The sequence below is a fragment of the Glycine soja genome, chromosome 2, assembly GCF_004193775.1.
Source record: "Glycine soja cultivar W05 chromosome 2, ASM419377v2, whole genome shotgun sequence".
Taxonomy (NCBI): Eukaryota; Viridiplantae; Streptophyta; class Magnoliopsida; order Fabales; family Fabaceae; genus Glycine; species Glycine soja.
In genome coordinates, this window is record NC_041003.1 from 3747410 (window position 1) to 3764562 (window position 17153).

The 17153-nt window shown below is 31.9% G+C and overlaps 2 protein-coding genes, 1 non-coding gene and 1 pseudogene across 3 annotated transcripts; 3 read left to right on the forward strand and 1 right to left on the reverse strand.

The window, feature by feature from the left end:
• Positions 1-3743: 3743 nt before the first annotated feature.
• Positions 3744-5757, forward strand: LOC114380888 (protein CURVATURE THYLAKOID 1D, chloroplastic-like). Its single transcript, XM_028340004.1, has 5 exons — positions 3744-3893; positions 4104-4336; positions 5105-5209; positions 5296-5367; positions 5447-5757. Exons 1-5 carry the CDS (start codon positions 3773-3775, stop codon positions 5516-5518), a joined length of 603 nt encoding a protein of 200 aa, XP_028195805.1. The 5' UTR covers positions 3744-3772; the 3' UTR covers positions 5519-5757.
• On the forward strand, positions 4687-4780 carry LOC114404501. The gene has a single exon (XR_003665015.1). It is a non-coding gene; the product is annotated as a small nucleolar RNA snoR128 (small nucleolar RNA).
• Positions 5758-6278: 521 nt separating the features above from the next.
• On the reverse strand, positions 6279-7124 carry LOC114380879 (annotated as a pseudogene).
• A 7199-nt stretch (positions 7125-14323) lies between these two features.
• LOC114380897 (mitochondrial uncoupling protein 5-like) lies at positions 14324-15713 on the forward strand. The gene has a single exon (XM_028340014.1). It carries the CDS (start codon positions 14546-14548, stop codon positions 15500-15502), a length of 957 nt encoding a protein of 318 aa, XP_028195815.1. The 5' UTR covers positions 14324-14545; the 3' UTR covers positions 15503-15713.
• The last annotated feature ends 1440 nt before the right edge of the window (positions 15714-17153 follow it).

Consider the following 17153-nt stretch of genomic DNA (forward strand, 5'->3'; position numbering starts at 1 on the left):
CAATACACACGTGAGCCCGCTTAAAGGTAAGGGATGAATTTATCGCAATTGAGGTTAGAATGAACATGTGGGATCCTTAGAGGTTTAAATTGGATTTATTTTGGGATGTTTATTGAATTTCTCCTTTATGATTATAAATACAATATTGATGTCCCGATGTGAATTGATTGATAAAATTGAGTTCTCTTGGTGTTTTCATTTTTCATACCTATGATTTTGATATAATTGTACGAAATTATTTGAGGGGTTTTACTCCCCATGTTGTGATAAACCTTTTGTATAAATTGTTATATTGAGATTATGAAATTGTGATTCAAATTGTGAGTATGTGATAAATTGAACATGTGATGAAAGGTGAAATACATGTGTATTAAGATGTATGTATTGAGTTGTGAGATATGAACTGTGCAATCACACAATTGTAAGACCCTTTAAGGACGACGAGTATTGTGATGAGATCCACTGTGGGAATCCGACGATTTTAATCACAAGCGCGACAAGTTAAAACGATTTTGAAAACAATTACGTAGTTGTGTGTATTGCATAGTTCATAGGTAAAGTGTATATGATTCATGAGGTGTGATAACATGCTACTTTAGGATTATACCATTGTGATTGAGACCAAATATATGTGATAAATTGAGTATGTATTGACTCGTAATATATATCCACATTGAGATGTTGTGTGCATTGAGTTGTACAATCGCATGACTATAAGACCCTTTAAGGGAGACGAGTTAATGCGCGATGAATATTGTGACAGGAACCATTATGGAGACCCAACGAGTTTAATCACAAGTGCGACGAGATAAAACTATTTTGAGAACAATTGAGAAGTTGTGTGTTTTGTACAATTCATAGATAAAGTCTATGTGCTAAAATATTTTCTGGGTTGGACCTGAATCAGGAGGGAGAGGCTCTGACGGACTCTTCGGAGTGTCAGCCTTGGGGGCAAATACACCCGGTTTGAGTGCTCCTTTAAGCATGTGCTGATCCCACATGGTTGGAGAATTCTTGCAAAACAGCGTGACCCTAACTGGTCTTCCTATGATTTTACCTAGTGAGAGTAACCTGACTTACTAGTGTGTGGTTTGTCTTGTCATGTACTCTTAGGCACCCGATGAGGTTTTTCACTGACATGGTACTACATTACATATAGGATTGAGTCTTAGTGTATATGTTGCATAACACTTGTGTATTGATCAATATTGATTGACTTGGTGATATTGTGTTTTAATCCTTGAGTACGTGCATGTTGTGAAAATGAATGAGACGTGTTGTGTCGTGTTGTGATGTGATGTTGGGCGACAAAGTAGTGAAATGACATGAGCTATGTTTAAATAAGTTTTATTTTGTTCGTATGATATTTATACCCACATGTTGTTTTGTTTCTTTCCATTAGTTAGGAATGTGATAATTCACTCCCCGTGTGTTGTTTGTGTTTGGATCCTGTGATGATCTCGAACTTTGTGTTCGTGGAAACAAATGACTAGGTGAATTGTTTTAAGAAACCTTGTGTTGAAGAACGTCGGGACACAATGCTCTGATAGGATGTGACATTGGGGCATGAGTTTTGTTTAATTACATGATGTTTTGAGGAAAAAAAATGTTTCTAACAAGTTTATCTGGTAATAATGAAGTAAATGTGAGTCTTTTACCCTTTTGAAAGGATTTCATTTAAATGTGCTTTAAGAACTTTAAATTAATTATGATTTCTTATTTCTTTTATTATTAGTACATATATGTGTGGGGTAGAGGGCGTCACATATATTCAATTAACATTTTTATAATCTTATAAAAAATATTTTGGTATTCAAAAATATATAAATTTTGATAAATTATTTTTTAAGGATTTCAATTAATTTCATCAAACTTTTTAGTATAAAATATCTATCAAACAATCTCATCCAAATCATTGAGATTTTGCTAGACTCTTTTCTTTTTCTATTCGTTATCAAACTTTTTTTTCTTCCATCACACATACTCTTTTCTTTCTTTAGTAATCTTCAAGATGTGTGTGTCATACACGTTTCTCTTATTCTTTTGGAATAAAAAATGTCAAATATATTTCTCCCCTATGCATTTTTATGTTTGTTTTATAAATTAATGTTTGTCGTATGTGTTAAGGCTAATCATATTTTTCTTATACTAATTATGTCTATCACTTGCTCGATGCAATGTTTTCGTGATTGTCACCCTTAATTTTGTCATCTGAATAATTCACTAACCCTTAATTTCGTCATCCGCATAACTCAATAATCCTTTTACAAAATTTTCACTTTCATTACTCCCTTTTATCCATTTAAACATGTCATTAGATATATCATGAAATAATTGTAATAATTTAAAAAAATTAACATATAATTTAAAATTTATATTGTTCAAATCCAAAAGTGAGAATGAGAAAATGTTATTACAAGAAAGATTAATATAGGAGGACATAAAACTAGAATCAATTTAGCCATTAAAAGATTAAAAAAATATATTGATTTTACTTTTTTTTTATCCAAACCTCATTATTTCTTATTATTTTTCATTAACTCTTACAATTTTTAAATGTGTTTTTGAAAATTCATAGAATCCTTTCAAATCTCATAAATTTCTTTCAAATATTTTAAATCTTTATGATATAAATCCATTAAAATTCAAAATATCATAAGAGTTTTATAAGAAAATCTAATAAGTCATAATATTCTTATTTAATATTTAAAATCCATGAAACTTCTTTATGTTAAAATAATTTTTTAAAATTCTAATTCAATACACCTCCCTAAATCACTTATATATTTTTTTAAAAAAATATTTTGGCTTTTAACCAAGTTAGATTCAAACTAAAACCAATTTTACGGGCAAGTTTGGATTTGGATTAAAATTAACGTATATTACACCCTTCTCTTTGTTTCCCTTAAAACAAATCTCCAATTATCTTAGCTAATTTGTCTATAGAGAAATGTTTATGTTTGCAAAACATTGAAAACGAGTGAAATATATTTTATTTTAATAATTTTAATATATAAAGGTAAATTAACAGGGATAAAACTGACTGCACTCTTAATTTAGCATATTTTGAGAAAATATTGATTGCTTTTTTTCTTTTTTGGAAAAACTAAAAAATAAACTATTATTCTTTTTTTTTTTAAAAAAACTATTCCAAACATATTGTAACTTGATTAGCTGGTGTATATTCTTACCCGATTACAAGAGATAAATTAATGCAATTAAAATGAAATAATATTTTTTAATAATAAAAGGGTAATCGAATGCCGTGAAAGAGTAAATAAAAATATTTTTATTTAACCTTTTTAGAGAAAAATATTTTTTATGTTTTATGAAAATACTTTTATTTCATGAAAAAAAACATTTTTTAAATTTAACTTGTTACTAGACACATACAGAATAGCATACCGATACAATTTTTATTTTATTTTTCAACTATCCTTACACTTTTATCATCTCAAATAATTATTTAGGTTTCTCATTTGACCGAGTACAAAAAATAAAAAGTGAAAAATAATCTAAACTGTCCGTAAAAATAGAATCAGAGGGAAATACCATTTTATTGAATAAAAAAGTTGTTTTTTTTTTTTTTATATTTTGTATCCGAAAAGATAGCACAGACAACAGAACAAAAAGTAAGAAACTTAACAATAAAACAAAACAATAAAAATAGAAAGAAAAAAAAAAACAGAAAATAAGAGAGATAGCCGAAAACCCTAGAAGCAACACTTATAAAAAGGGGCATTGAATCCCTAATGTTTCATCACAAATAACAATGGGGCTTTGTACAGTTCAGCCTATCACTCTCTCGAAGCTTCCTAACGCCTCCTCTTTTCTTCCTAAACCTAAACCCTCTCTTCCTCAGTCTTACACTCCCTCCGCCGCACACTTATCTCGTACTTTCTCTATTCCTTTTAATTTCCCCATTCAATCCTAACCATAACCTAGGATTCGTTCTATTTGGTGTTTTTTTTTTTAATTGTTCTCTTCTTAATTTTGCTTAAATTGTTTTCTTGCGGGTTGCATGGCATTAATTTTGGAGCTATTACTGAAGCTACATATTTGTGATTTCTTGTTTTGTTTTGTTGGGTTCTATGTCATGGCAGGGTCAGTTTGCTTAAGGAATCTGTCGCCAAAGGCAACATCTTCTGAAGAAGAAAGGTCCAGTGGGGGAAGTCAATTTTTCAATGAGAAGCGCGATGGTGTAATAATCCTGGAGGATGTTAAAGAGGATAATAATAAGAATGAGTTCGATAAAACGGTGATTGAAGATACAAAGCAAGACTTGTTTGATGATGATGGACAGGGTCTATCATTTGATTTGCTGGATAAGCTCAATGTAAGGCTCACTTTAACACACAAGGGTATATTGGCTATGAATTTGTTAGTTCAAGGCAAATGTTTTATTTTTTCCATGTTGGCTTAGATTGGGTTGTATTTCAAATATGGGTCTTTTTGATTAAACTTAAAATAAGTGATTTAAAAAAAGTGATTTTCTTAAGAAGCAGTATCAAAAATGCGGAAAACTGCTTTTTTTTTTAAGTATTTTTTTTTAAACAAGCCCATTGAGTTGTTATGATGACATTCAATTTTATTGATGGCATATATGGAAATATGAATTTGGCGGTTCCAAGGCACACGTTATTTTGACCCTGCTGGTTTAGATTTGCTTCTGTTTCAAATATGGAGTTGCTATGATGATAATCCAGTTTATTGATGGCATTTATAGAGTGCTTGATGATACTTCGGCAGTGATGTCGAACCTGAGCGGTTACCTGAGCAACTCCACATGGTTACCTTTTGTTTTTGTGAAATTGTTGATGGTTTTGATTTATGGGAAGTTTACTTGAATATATGTTTTGTTTGCTTGAATAAACTAGTATTACTTATGAAACACACTGCTTCAAAAGCTATTGTGAAAAATATTTTGTCTGAAGAGACCATTAAAGCATGGGTGTCTTCATTTTCTTTACTAAAGTGGTTGGATGTTGCATCTTAAATCAATGATGTAGCATCATTACATTGTTTCTTATTCGACTTATTTTAAAATGACCTGGTTTTTCCTTGTTTTTTTAATCTAACCTTGCCCTCAAATTTGTTTTTACAGTTTGATACTGATGACACTGGTTCTATTGTCGTGTATGGGGGTGGTGCCTTGGTGGCTCTGTGGCTAACATCAGCGGTTATTGGCGCAATTGATTCTATCCCATTGGTGTGTATCAAACAAACATCGATCCTGAAAATATTTCAAACCCAAACCCAACTTTTTCATATTCTAATGTTTTTGTTGATTAACAGTTTCCCAAGCTGTTGGAAGTTGTGGGGCTTGCATATACAGTGTGGTTCACTTCCCGTTACCTGCTTTTCAAGGTACTTACCTAATTTTTACCATTTTGGCTGATTTTGTGCATCTTGATTACCAGATTAATTTAAATTTGTTAACCTGCAGCAAAATAGAGATGAATTGGGTGCTAAAATAGAAGAGCTCAAGGGACAAATTTTTGGTTCAGAGGATAATTGATTGCTCTGAACGGATGAAATGTTTGTGCTGCCACTTAAAACAATGTACAGTAACAGTTACCGTTGTTTTAGTTTTGGCTGAGATGTAAAAATATAGTCAGCACCAGATTTCTCTTATTCAAGTTTTTGACTGCTATTGCCAAATTGTCTCTAGTGCATTGTGGGTGCACGTTGCATTTCTTTATTGTTATTATACGATCTAGATTTTTTTAAAAATTGTAACAAGAAAAATTGACGACGTATGATTTCCAAAATCTCACTCGATATCTAACATTATGGACGTGCATGGTTTCCAAAGAGGATCATCAAATATAGTCAAATATAGCTATATTTGATGATTAAAATAAAACTAAGATGCATTTTAGTGATATGTCATTTAGAATCCCGTCATTGAAGTTTCAATAGTGGTGTAGTAATACGAAGATTGAGGCTAAGCTTGGAAACGAGTGAAGATAAATGAGTACAATAATTGTGAGGAATGCTGCGATTTCAGTCTCTTAGATATGCGATACAGAGAAAGATAAGGGTTCAAAACGATACTAAATTCTCATCCTCTTGTTTTAGAAAAGGAAAAATAAAGTAAAATAAAAATTATTTCCATATTTCTCTTCGCACCCATCCCAATTCCTACATGCCAATCCTCTTGTCTTGTTGTAAAAAGTATTATGAAAATTTTAAATGGGAATAACATTGTGGAATATCTGTCACTTGCTATTATAAAAATTGAAACTAGCTTCAAATATTAGTCACTGTTTGCCTTTAAGAACTGTTGATTTCTCAAGAGTAGACACCTTCATTCTTCCAAACATCTCGTAAACTCCTCCACCCAATTTATTTTAAAATATTTAAACTTACAAACATGGCATCTTCCAAGTCATGTGTATCGTATGCAAAGACACGCAATAAGTTTTTTTTATTCAAGTTATCTGTATAATATATGCAACATATACTTATACTTAGTAATCATAATCTAAAAATCGGGCATCTGTTACGCGGTCTTCTAATTCTTCTGCATCATATCCATAGTGGTCAAAATCTTCCTCAGACCTATTCTTACGTATGTATTCAGAAATGGAACGGATGTTGACAAGCAAATAGCAGAACAAGGCTGCTAGTGAAGCTAACTTCAAACTCATCTTCATAACTGTTACCAAGAAACATCCAACCAAGAAGTAAAACACGAATCCAAGTTGGAGTTGTCTGGACAAGCTCATAGCCATCAATGCAAATGCGCCACTGTAAGTGAGGTTCATCATTTTGCCGTGTGCATTTTCCACTTTCCCTTCTTCGCTACGGTGTTCCAAAAGAGATCACAGCGAGGTGAGCGTTAAGACCACAAAACACACTTGTGCTTTCAACAAGAAACTCCTCCCGTGTACCCAGTTGCATCTCTTAATGAAGAGCTTGAAGATAGATAAAAGTGAGCTCACAACGCCGTACACGATGATCTTCAGCGCGTTCCACTGGCCGAACATGTCGTGGAAGGAGGGGCTGATGGCATAACAGCAGAATCCAGCTATGCTTGACGCGAAGCCTGTGAGTCTCCATAGCAATGGGTGGATTAGGAGCTTTGATATTGAGTTTTGAAAGGCTTCAACATTTATCATTGTTGTGAGGAAGGATAGTAAGTTCAAATTCAAGAGAAAGTGAATTCCTCCGTGTGGGACACCATAGTAACAGTGTAAATGGACTTGGAAAATGGCTGGAAGATCTCTTCTTCACCAAAAACTATAAGAAATTGTGGGACATTCTTCTTATCAAACTTGACCCAATGGTTACAAGGAAATTTCCATTTTTTTTCTTGTTTATTTTGTGTTTAAATTGAATTTCTGGTCTAAATACAATTTGCTTTTTTGATTTACATGTTTGTTGTGTACAAATGTTCAGCCATGGAAGCTGGTGTGTCGTGTGTTAATTAAGAATTATAATTATTTACAAATAGTATGCTAGAAGTGCATATGGTGGCCTTGTTGGGCAAGAATCATGAGAATCAAATTCCAAGTTATTGAAAAAAAGAAAGACTAAAATAAAATAATTTTTTTGGAACTAATACAAGAAAATCAATAAATATTTTAAACCTCTTATATTATAAGATATTTTTCTATTATTTAAACCTTGATATTTGAATAACTATATATATATATATATATATATATATATATATATATATATATATATATATATATATATATATATTTATATTTAGGAGATCATATTACGAGTACCATGCTAAAGAAATATATATATACTCTGAGTATCTACTTCTTTTGTTTTTTTTTTCTAATTTCTATTTTCAGTAATTATTTGCAATGTAAAGATTTTTTAACTTTCCAGACCATAATCGCAATCTATTAAAACCATAAGATAGCATCAGGAGGACGTTCCCAGCTTTCTTTCCGGGACATTCGAGCAACTATCCTATTCCGATACTTAACAAAGCATCACCATTCATATTATACTATAAAAACTGTTCAATTGTACACTGAATTCCTACACCCGAAAAAATGGTGCAAAATTTCCTAAACCCGATATAAACTAACCACAATTTCTAGGAATGAATACCGATCTACATTTCTTGTAATTTTCCTTCTTTCTTTTTTCATAATAATGAGTGTATTTACTAACAGTATCATCTGCAGAAACACGAGAATTTGCCTCATCTAAATGGTGTGCTAAGACATCAGAATTTGGCTCATAATCTTTGGAACTATCTGTCTCATCTGCATCGTGTGCATAGTTCTTGAGAAAATTTTCCCTTTCACCAACATTTTCACCAACACCACAACAATTTGCTTTTAAATTTAAAAAACTTGCCTCATCTCTATCGTGTGTTGAAACATCAAAATTTTCTTCTAATAATTTGACAGTACTATGTATCATGTGCATAGTTCTTGAGAAGTTTCACGTGTATTCACACTAAGATTAATTTATATTCGTATGGGTGGAACAATAATTAGTGTTATGAGAGAATGAAAAGAGAAGTAATGAGTGGTATTTATAGCACGCCGAAGATAATAGAAATAATGAGTGGTATTTATATTTTTAGTGCTAGCAAAAAATATAATAATATTTTATTTAGGAAATTAATATATTAAATTCTCTAATATAATTGATCATCAAATATTAAAATAATTTTTTTAATAGAAATTAAAACACTCATTTGTGTGTAACTCTTGTAGGTTCAATATTAACCCGGTAATATATTAATCAAATTAATATATTAATCAAGATAGAAATCTAGTAACACCCCTTAACGTTGAGATAGCATGAAATAATATTTTATTTTCAAAAATCATTAGAAGAATAGTATAATAATTTTTTTCATCTTTACACCTTTGGGTTAACCTAAAGTATGGTATTATTATCAAACTCTTTTGAGTTAACTTATAATGACTTAAGAAACTCAATTCTTCTATCACTTATTTTTTCTAGCCAAAATATAATTTTATTCATAGAGTTCAAGTTCATTACCAAGAGTTGATGAATTCTTTCTTGATTAATCATTAATTTTATATATATTTAATCATATCCGATATCCATCCAACAAGTACTTTAAAACATTAGGTGTCCGAAATCAAAACATAACAAATCATCTGTTAATTATGACTATCCAATGTCAAAGAAAATTATTAAACTTCTTTCTTGAGAATTTTCTATTAACAGTTTAGGATAAATTTAACCATTAGAAAATTTTAATTGAGTCATTTCAATGATCACATTTATATGTGACTCATCTATATATGTAAATTAATAAATTAGATCTATTTATATTTATCCAATAAATACTATCACATATATATTAATCTATTCAAATTATTGATATCCTATTTATAATAATCAAGAACAATTTTGATTAAAATTATAAAGGACTTGTTTCTCATTATCATAATCTCTATCATTAATATCCTACTTACAATATTTGTTCTTTTACGATAATAAAATAAAAAATATTTTTTTACTTAAATTCATAAGGATGAATTAGATGTTGAAGATACATATTTATTCCACCAACAACATCAAAATTTTCTTCTAATAATTCTACAAAATCTATATCTTGGTCATCGACAGATTCAGTACTATTGCCATTTGCATGTTGAGTGGCACCACGTGTACGCATTTGAATTAGGAAATCAGAAACGGAACGCCTGTTGACAGACAAATAGCAGAACAATGTCGCAAGTGGAGCTAACTTTGTGCTCATCTTCATCAACGTCACCAAGAAACATCCAACTAAGAAATTCGTGACACCAACTTCGAATCCAAGTTGGAGTTGTCGTGACAAGCTCATAGCCATGAAGACTTGTTACATCAAGTCTTTGAATAGAAAAACTAGCAGGTCATTGGTGATATAAACAACAAATTATGGCTACCTAAAATTAGACATCATTGGCTTACAGCTACAAGTTACTTTTTCTAAGCACGAGTAACCTTTAACCAATCTATAAGTAACCACAAAATCTGCAAAGATATTTTAATTATGACAGAAAAATATCAACTGTCAACACTCCTCTTTGAGATTTTTCTTCGAAGCTTTGATTTTGGTCTCACATGTATGGAGGATCACCGTCAAGTAGACAAGCATTTGCATCTCCTTGCTTATCATTTGAAACAACAATGCTTGCAGCCTTCATAATCCATTTTTTGCTTGCAGCCTTTTTTAGTTCATTTTTTGCTTGCATCATCATTATACTCCTCTTTTGACTTTAAAAGCTTGTTATTCTTCTTCTCTTCATGTTTGTTGTGAGCAAGGAGGTTCATCTTCTCAACAACTTTTGTTGTAGGTCCATTCAAATCACATTTTAGATTTTGAAATGGTTCCTTCTCAAGTGACATTGTTTTCAACTTCACGGCTTCTTCCAAAACAACACCAGTGGCTTTTTCCATTCCACAGGGAAACTTTTATCCCTCATTTTAATGGACATAAGCTCACAGCCGGAAGGATCAAATATAGTGTAGCTCATATTTTTAAAAAACAATGAATAATTCCTTTCTAGCATTTGTCCAACACTCAAAAGATTTTGTTTTATCTCAGACACTAATAACACATTTGAAATATATTTTGTACCTGCTGGAGTTTCAACAGCGACAACTCCTTTTCCTTTGACATCAACACATTCTTCGTTGCCAATGGTGACCTTGTAGACAAAGGACTGATCCAATTTCTTGTGGGTCATATGATTTGTGCGCCCACTGTCTATGAACCAAACTTCTTTGTTATCACTTGCTACTCAACAGCTTAGGCTTGTTGGTTTGCTTTGTTTTTACAAACCTTCTATGCATGACCATATTGATGGCAGGCTCTACATTTGATGTTTGACCCATACCAACAAAAATATTCAAGATGATTGTTCTTGTTTTAATGAGGACAAGCTTCCATGCTATTGCTAATTTCTACTGCTACTGCTATGAGACTATACTGATAAAACTTTCCTTGCTTTATTTCATTCCTTCATGGTATTTATAATGGCTGATACATTTGATACGGGCACTATTGGCCTCAGCGAGGGGGACAGGAAAATAACAGAACGAAAATATCACTAACAGAATTGGTGGAATTATCCTATTAGCTATAACCAACTTCCGACAGGACGATAGCAAGGGAAAAGCTTGTTTGATTCTGTTGCTAATATCAGACGTAGTCTTGAAGGTAAGTGGGTGGCTTCTACACTCTTCTGGGCCTATGACTGCTATCTGCACCCCTCTTTGTGGTATTACTATCAGCCTTCAAAACCTAACATTAAGTATTCATTCATCCCTAAGCCCATCATCGTACAAAATAACCTCAAAAAAGGGTAAAACTTTTCAAAACTCATATTTGAAGCATAAAACTCACCTAAACTGGACTTCTTCCAAAGACCTAGGAAATAAATCTCAGTGTTCGCTCCTGTCACCACAACATAAAAAAGGGCCTTCGCTAAAGGCTACATAATAATAATAACAATAATTAAACAAAATCAAAAAATAGAAAGAAAATTTGCGCTTGTTTAAAACTTCATTTTTTTGCCCCACTCAACAAAGAAAAAATTGAAATTTGGGGGTAAAAATACTAAATCTCAAGTATCCATGAATTTGTTTCAGCTTATTTTTTGCGCTTGTTTAAAAAAATTGAAACTTTGGGAGTAAAAATGTTGAATCTCAAGTACCCATGAATTTGTTTCAGTTTATTTTTTGGTTAAAAATTGAAAGATTGAAAGTTAGAAAGTGAAAAAGGAAAGTAAAGACTTGCAAGTTGAAGTAGTAGTGAAGACACCGAAAACCTCAAAGATGATGACTTTCTTGCGGCCGATTGTGTTCTACTCACATGATTCAAATGTGAATTGGAAGACAAGAAAATAGAAAGAAAAAAAAGGAAGAGGCAGCCAAGCTAACAAGCGGAAATGAGAGTGTGTAGGAGTATCAAAGAGAGTGAAGGAAATGAAGATTTTAGAAATAATGAAAAGACAAAAATGACCTTAAATTTAGATAGTTGTCAACATATTATAATGTCAAATTTTAACTTTTCAGCATCCTATTCTTTTAAATAATAATATAATATATATAGATATATGTATAGATTAATCAGGGACTAGTTAATAAGTCATCATTATTGACTTTAAATAATCAAATCCAGAAATTGTAGTAGCCAAGCGTTAATTCAAGAGTAATTGAGAATAAAAAATAATATAACTCTTAATTTTTTATTCTTAGTTTACTAACACATGGATGTACAAGTTCTAATTGATCTCCAAATAGTATATGAGGAATTTTGGTGAAGAACAAATATAATTGAAATTCCAATGAAAAACCAAAAATTCTAATTACAGTTATTATAATTTTTTTACTAACACTAATAATTTTGATGCAACATACGGTAATAAAGCGAACATTTAATTTTTCAACTATTGTGAATGTGGTTAAACTTGGGATACTATTGTGTAAAAAAAAAAAAAAAACACTAGGGAGACTAGGATCCTCTTTAACTCTCTGGTTTCTCTCTCTACTTTATCTTCATTTATTCATCGTCTGTCTTTTTCTCCTTATTCTTTGTGTATTACTTTTTGATTTTTTTAGCTGCAGAAATTGGGAGATAGTAGGGGGTTTAATTTCTTAAACTTGTAACGAATATGACAACATCCTTAAGACTCTTTACAAAATAAATTTATTACTATTTCATAAGTCAATGGTAGAGAATTCAAAATATAAAGCGTTTAATAAAAAATAGATAGATATTTATTAATATATTAAAATTCAAAATATATTTAATAATTTTGAAACTGAAAAGTATTTAATAAAAATAGAGTAAATGAAAAACCATGTTAAAAAATTAATTAATTCATATTTGATATGCTTTTGTTAACATTTATAGTCATTTAAAAGTAATTAATATTTTTCAACTCAATATATTAATTTTTAAACTTTTATTTAATAGATGAAGTCCTCTACAATAAATAAAACATTTAATAAAAAAAACATATATATATATATATATTTTAATATCTTAAAATTCAAAATATATTTAATTTAAAACTAAAAAGTATTTAATAAAAATAGAATAAGATTATGTTTGACAAAATTAACTATTGAAGTAGTTAAAAAATATAAAATAACATATTTAAAAGGATATTAAAAAATTGAATAAATATTTTAAGAATAAAAAATAATGAAATATAAAAGTTAAAAGTTACATACTGACGCTAAGTAAAAAAATACTATAAGTTATTTAAAAACCTTATTTACCAAACTATTAAATAATTTTTTCAACTAATAGAAAAAATTAAAAATTAACTAAAATTACTTATTGAATATAACCTAAGTGAATAACCTTTTAAAGATAAATGTTAGAAATACATGATCTCTTATTAGTTAGTACACTTGAAATTTACTGTTAATAAAAATGATAAAATTTATGAATCTTACCATCATATTTAAGGATTCTATTTATTGATTTTGTAATTTTTAATAAATTGTAACCAATTAGAGAGTATATTCATAAGAATGAATGTTAGAAAGTGTATTCCTAATATTCTTTTATTGGTTAAATTAGGATCGATCCAACGGTAAGAGAAACCTAAAATAATTTTAAAGAATTTTTTTTAATTTAGATAAAAGAGTTACATTTGGAACGTTTTTGTCATGTAACATTTTTTATTTTATAAAAATTAATAACATTTTTTTATTGGTGGACCTAAAACATAGATTTGAGTTATTTTATTCTTGGATCAGTCTTATGTTAAATATATTTTTTTGGTGTTCAAAATATTTATTTATCTAATTACAGTATTTCAAAATCTACCTACTTTATAAAAAGATAAAAATTACACTTGTCCAATAAAATATGATAAATGAATCATATCAAATTTAACTAAAATAAGATAATAATTTTTGGTACACAATAGATTTTTTTTTCTTGTCGCATACTAATATAAGAAATTTTATCACGTCTTATTATATTATATCTTACCTAGAGAATGGTGATATTTCAATAACGATAAGTCTTGCCCAAAAAGACAATTAAAAAAATATTTATAAAAAAGTAACACAAAAAACACACCACATTCCTCAATGATATAAAATCTCAATCAAATCTAACAAAGGACAAATAAGTTATCAAAACAAATTTATTCATAAAGATAAAAAAAAATTAATAAATTTGATTTGATACGTATTTAACAGCAATCAGAAGCGCTGTGTTATGACTGGTGCCCTCCAGAAAAGAAGGAGCCAAGGTCCCTTCCCTATAACCGCGTCTTTCCACAACTGTAATCGCGTTAGAAAGTAGATTAATTGCTAACACACACCCACGGCACGTTACTACTATAAATTCCCCTTCCCATCCCTTTATTTTTCCCCCACAACACATCGTTTTTTCAGCATATGTCTCAAAGGCCCACGGTTCCTCACTCCTCTTCCATAGCCTGCGGCCTTCACTCTCATCTCCTGGTCTCCAGTGAGATGAACCCTAGCTCCAATTGGTCCCTTTAATCAATTACCTCTTAATTAGTAATTACTTAATCTCAATTAGCCTTTCACTCTCCCACACAACAACATCATGGGCGTCAAAGGTTTTGTCGAAGGAGGCATCGCTTCCATCATTGCAGGATGTTCCACACACCCACTTGATCTCATCAAGGTCCGCATGCAGCTTCAGGGCGAAAACAATTTGCCCAAACCGGCGGTTCAAAATCTCCGACCCGCACTCGCCTTCCAAACCGGTTCGACCGTCCACGTGGCAGCGGCTATTCCGCAGACCCGCGTGGGTCCCATCGCGGTTGGGGTTCGCCTCGTCCAGCAAGAAGGCCTTGCGGCCTTGTTCTCCGGCGTCTCCGCCACTGTCCTCCGCCAGACGCTCTACTCCACCACCCGTATGGGCCTCTACGACGTCCTCAAGACCAAGTGGACCGACTCCGTCACCGGCACCATGCCGCTCAGCCGCAAGATCGAGGCCGGTCTCATCGCCGGTGGCATCGGCGCCGCCGTGGGGAACCCCGCCGACGTGGCCATGGTCCGAATGCAGGCAGACGGGCGCCTCCCTCCGGCACAGCGGCGCAACTACAAGTCCGTCGTGGACGCCATCACGCGAATGGCGAAGCAAGAAGGCGTCACTAGCCTTTGGAGAGGCTCATCGCTTACGGTGAACCGCGCCATGCTCGTGACGGCGTCGCAGCTAGCGTCGTACGACCAGTTCAAAGAAACGATCTTGGAGAACGGCGTGATGCGCGACGGGCTCGGGACCCATGTCACGGCGAGCTTCGCGGCGGGGTTCGTGGCGGCGGTGGCGTCGAACCCCGTCGACGTGATCAAGACGAGGGTGATGAACATGAGGGTGGAGCCCGGGGCGACGCCGCCCTACGCCGGCGCGTTAGATTGTGCTCTGAAGACTGTGCGCGCGGAGGGTCCCATGGCGCTTTATAAGGGGTTTATTCCTACGATCTCGAGGCAGGGACCGTTCACTGTGGTGCTGTTCGTGACACTGGAACAGGTTCGCAAGTTGCTTAAGGATTTCTGATGAGGATGATGACGAGAAGATGTATGCTACTTTCCTTTTCAATAAGATGCTTTTTCTGTTTGTGTTATGTTTTAATAGTACTAGTGATGTAGTTCTAGGATGGCAATTTTGTTATTCTATTAATCAATGAGAAGTGCTGTTTATTTTCCGAATTAGACTGTGGCACGGCAAATTGTTTTTAAAAAATAAAAATAAAAACAGGTTATCGATATTTTTCAATCCACTGGATTAATCCGCTAGCTCCTAGAGATATGTGACTGTCATAGATCTAATCAAATTTTACACAGTGCGTTATTAGTCCATTTTAAGAATTCTGTATTTGATTTGAAAGGTGAAAATGTTGCGAGAGCGTGTAACAGTATATAGGCTGCGATGGAGAGAAAAGAGACGATGAAACGGTGCTCGTTGTTGTATTGCATTGTGAATTTTTCTGAGATCTCGAAATAGGTGACGATTGTGTCTTGCTCACACAGCAGAACTTACATTAGTCATTAGACATACGACACAGTACAATTGTTTACGGAGTAATTGGTGTTCTAAAATCTAAAGCAAATATCCCACTTCGATATTTTGGGGGTTGGGTCCATGAGACGCGTAAAGTATCTTCCTCTATATGTATAGTATAGATGTATATCCGCGCCAGCAAACCAAAGTGCTAAGGAATAAGGGTTATTCTTTCCTTCTTTTAAACATGCTTGTTTTATTGTCTTTCATTCTTTTTAACCCATGCTTGTTAGTTCTAATGCCTTCCCTTCTTTTTAACCTGTGGTCTTCCAACTTTATTCTCTACGATCGGTTGGTACCTAATGCTTGAAGCAACCCATGGGTTATTTATTTAGAAAATTATTGATGGGGACACCAAGCTTTGATAGACATTTAGAGAGATTATGAGAAAAAATATAAATATAATAAGTCGTACGATAAGAAAGAAAAATTGAGAAAAATAACCAGTACTGATATAATGAATGATATATGAAAATATCTATACTTCATCAACCATTTATTTAAGAATAATACTAATTAGATATGCTAATAAAAATTAAACCAGTGAATACTCGTTCGACCCTGTTCGAGTTTGATGGAAAAATTTATTTTGATTGGAGTCGGATTAAGATATGATTTTTTTCAACTTGAGAAAGTGGGAACGAGATAGAAAATTATTAATACAGTTATATATTTATATATAATACTCATGTAATTGTTGTTAATGTTCGAGTTTGATGGAAAAATCTATTTTGATTGTAGTCAGGTTAGGATATGATTTTTTTCAACTTGAGTAAGTGGGAATGAGATATGATATTAATAATATAGTTATATATTTATATATAATACTCATGTAATTGTTAATGTTCCAGTCTGATGGAAAAATCTATTTTGATTGGAGTCAGGTTAGGATATGATTTTTTTCAACTTGAGTAAGTGGAAACGAGATATGATATTAATAATATAGTTATATATTTATATATAATACTCATGTAATTGATAATTATGTAATTTTTTCATACATTATTTTTATAATTGTATTAATAGTTAAATAAATAATACTATAATTATAATACTAATTATAAAAAATTAAAATTATACATTTAACTAAAATTTTAATTTAATTCTTAAATATTATGTTATTTATTCTTTAATTATATATATATAT

Coding starts and splice junctions, on each gene's coding strand:
- LOC114380888 (XM_028340004.1), top strand. CDS start 3,773: ATGGGGCTTTGTACAGTTCAGCCTATCACTCTCTCGAAGCTTCCTAAC. Junction 4,337..5,104: donor ATTTGCTGGATAAGCTCAAT/GTAAGGCTCACT, acceptor TTGTTTTTACAG/TTTGATACTGATGACACTGG. Junction 5,368..5,446: donor CCCGTTACCTGCTTTTCAAG/GTACTTACCTAA, acceptor GTTAACCTGCAG/CAAAATAGAGATGAATTGGG.
- LOC114380897 (XM_028340014.1), top strand. CDS start 14,546: ATGGGCGTCAAAGGTTTTGTCGAAGGAGGCATCGCTTCCATCATTGCA.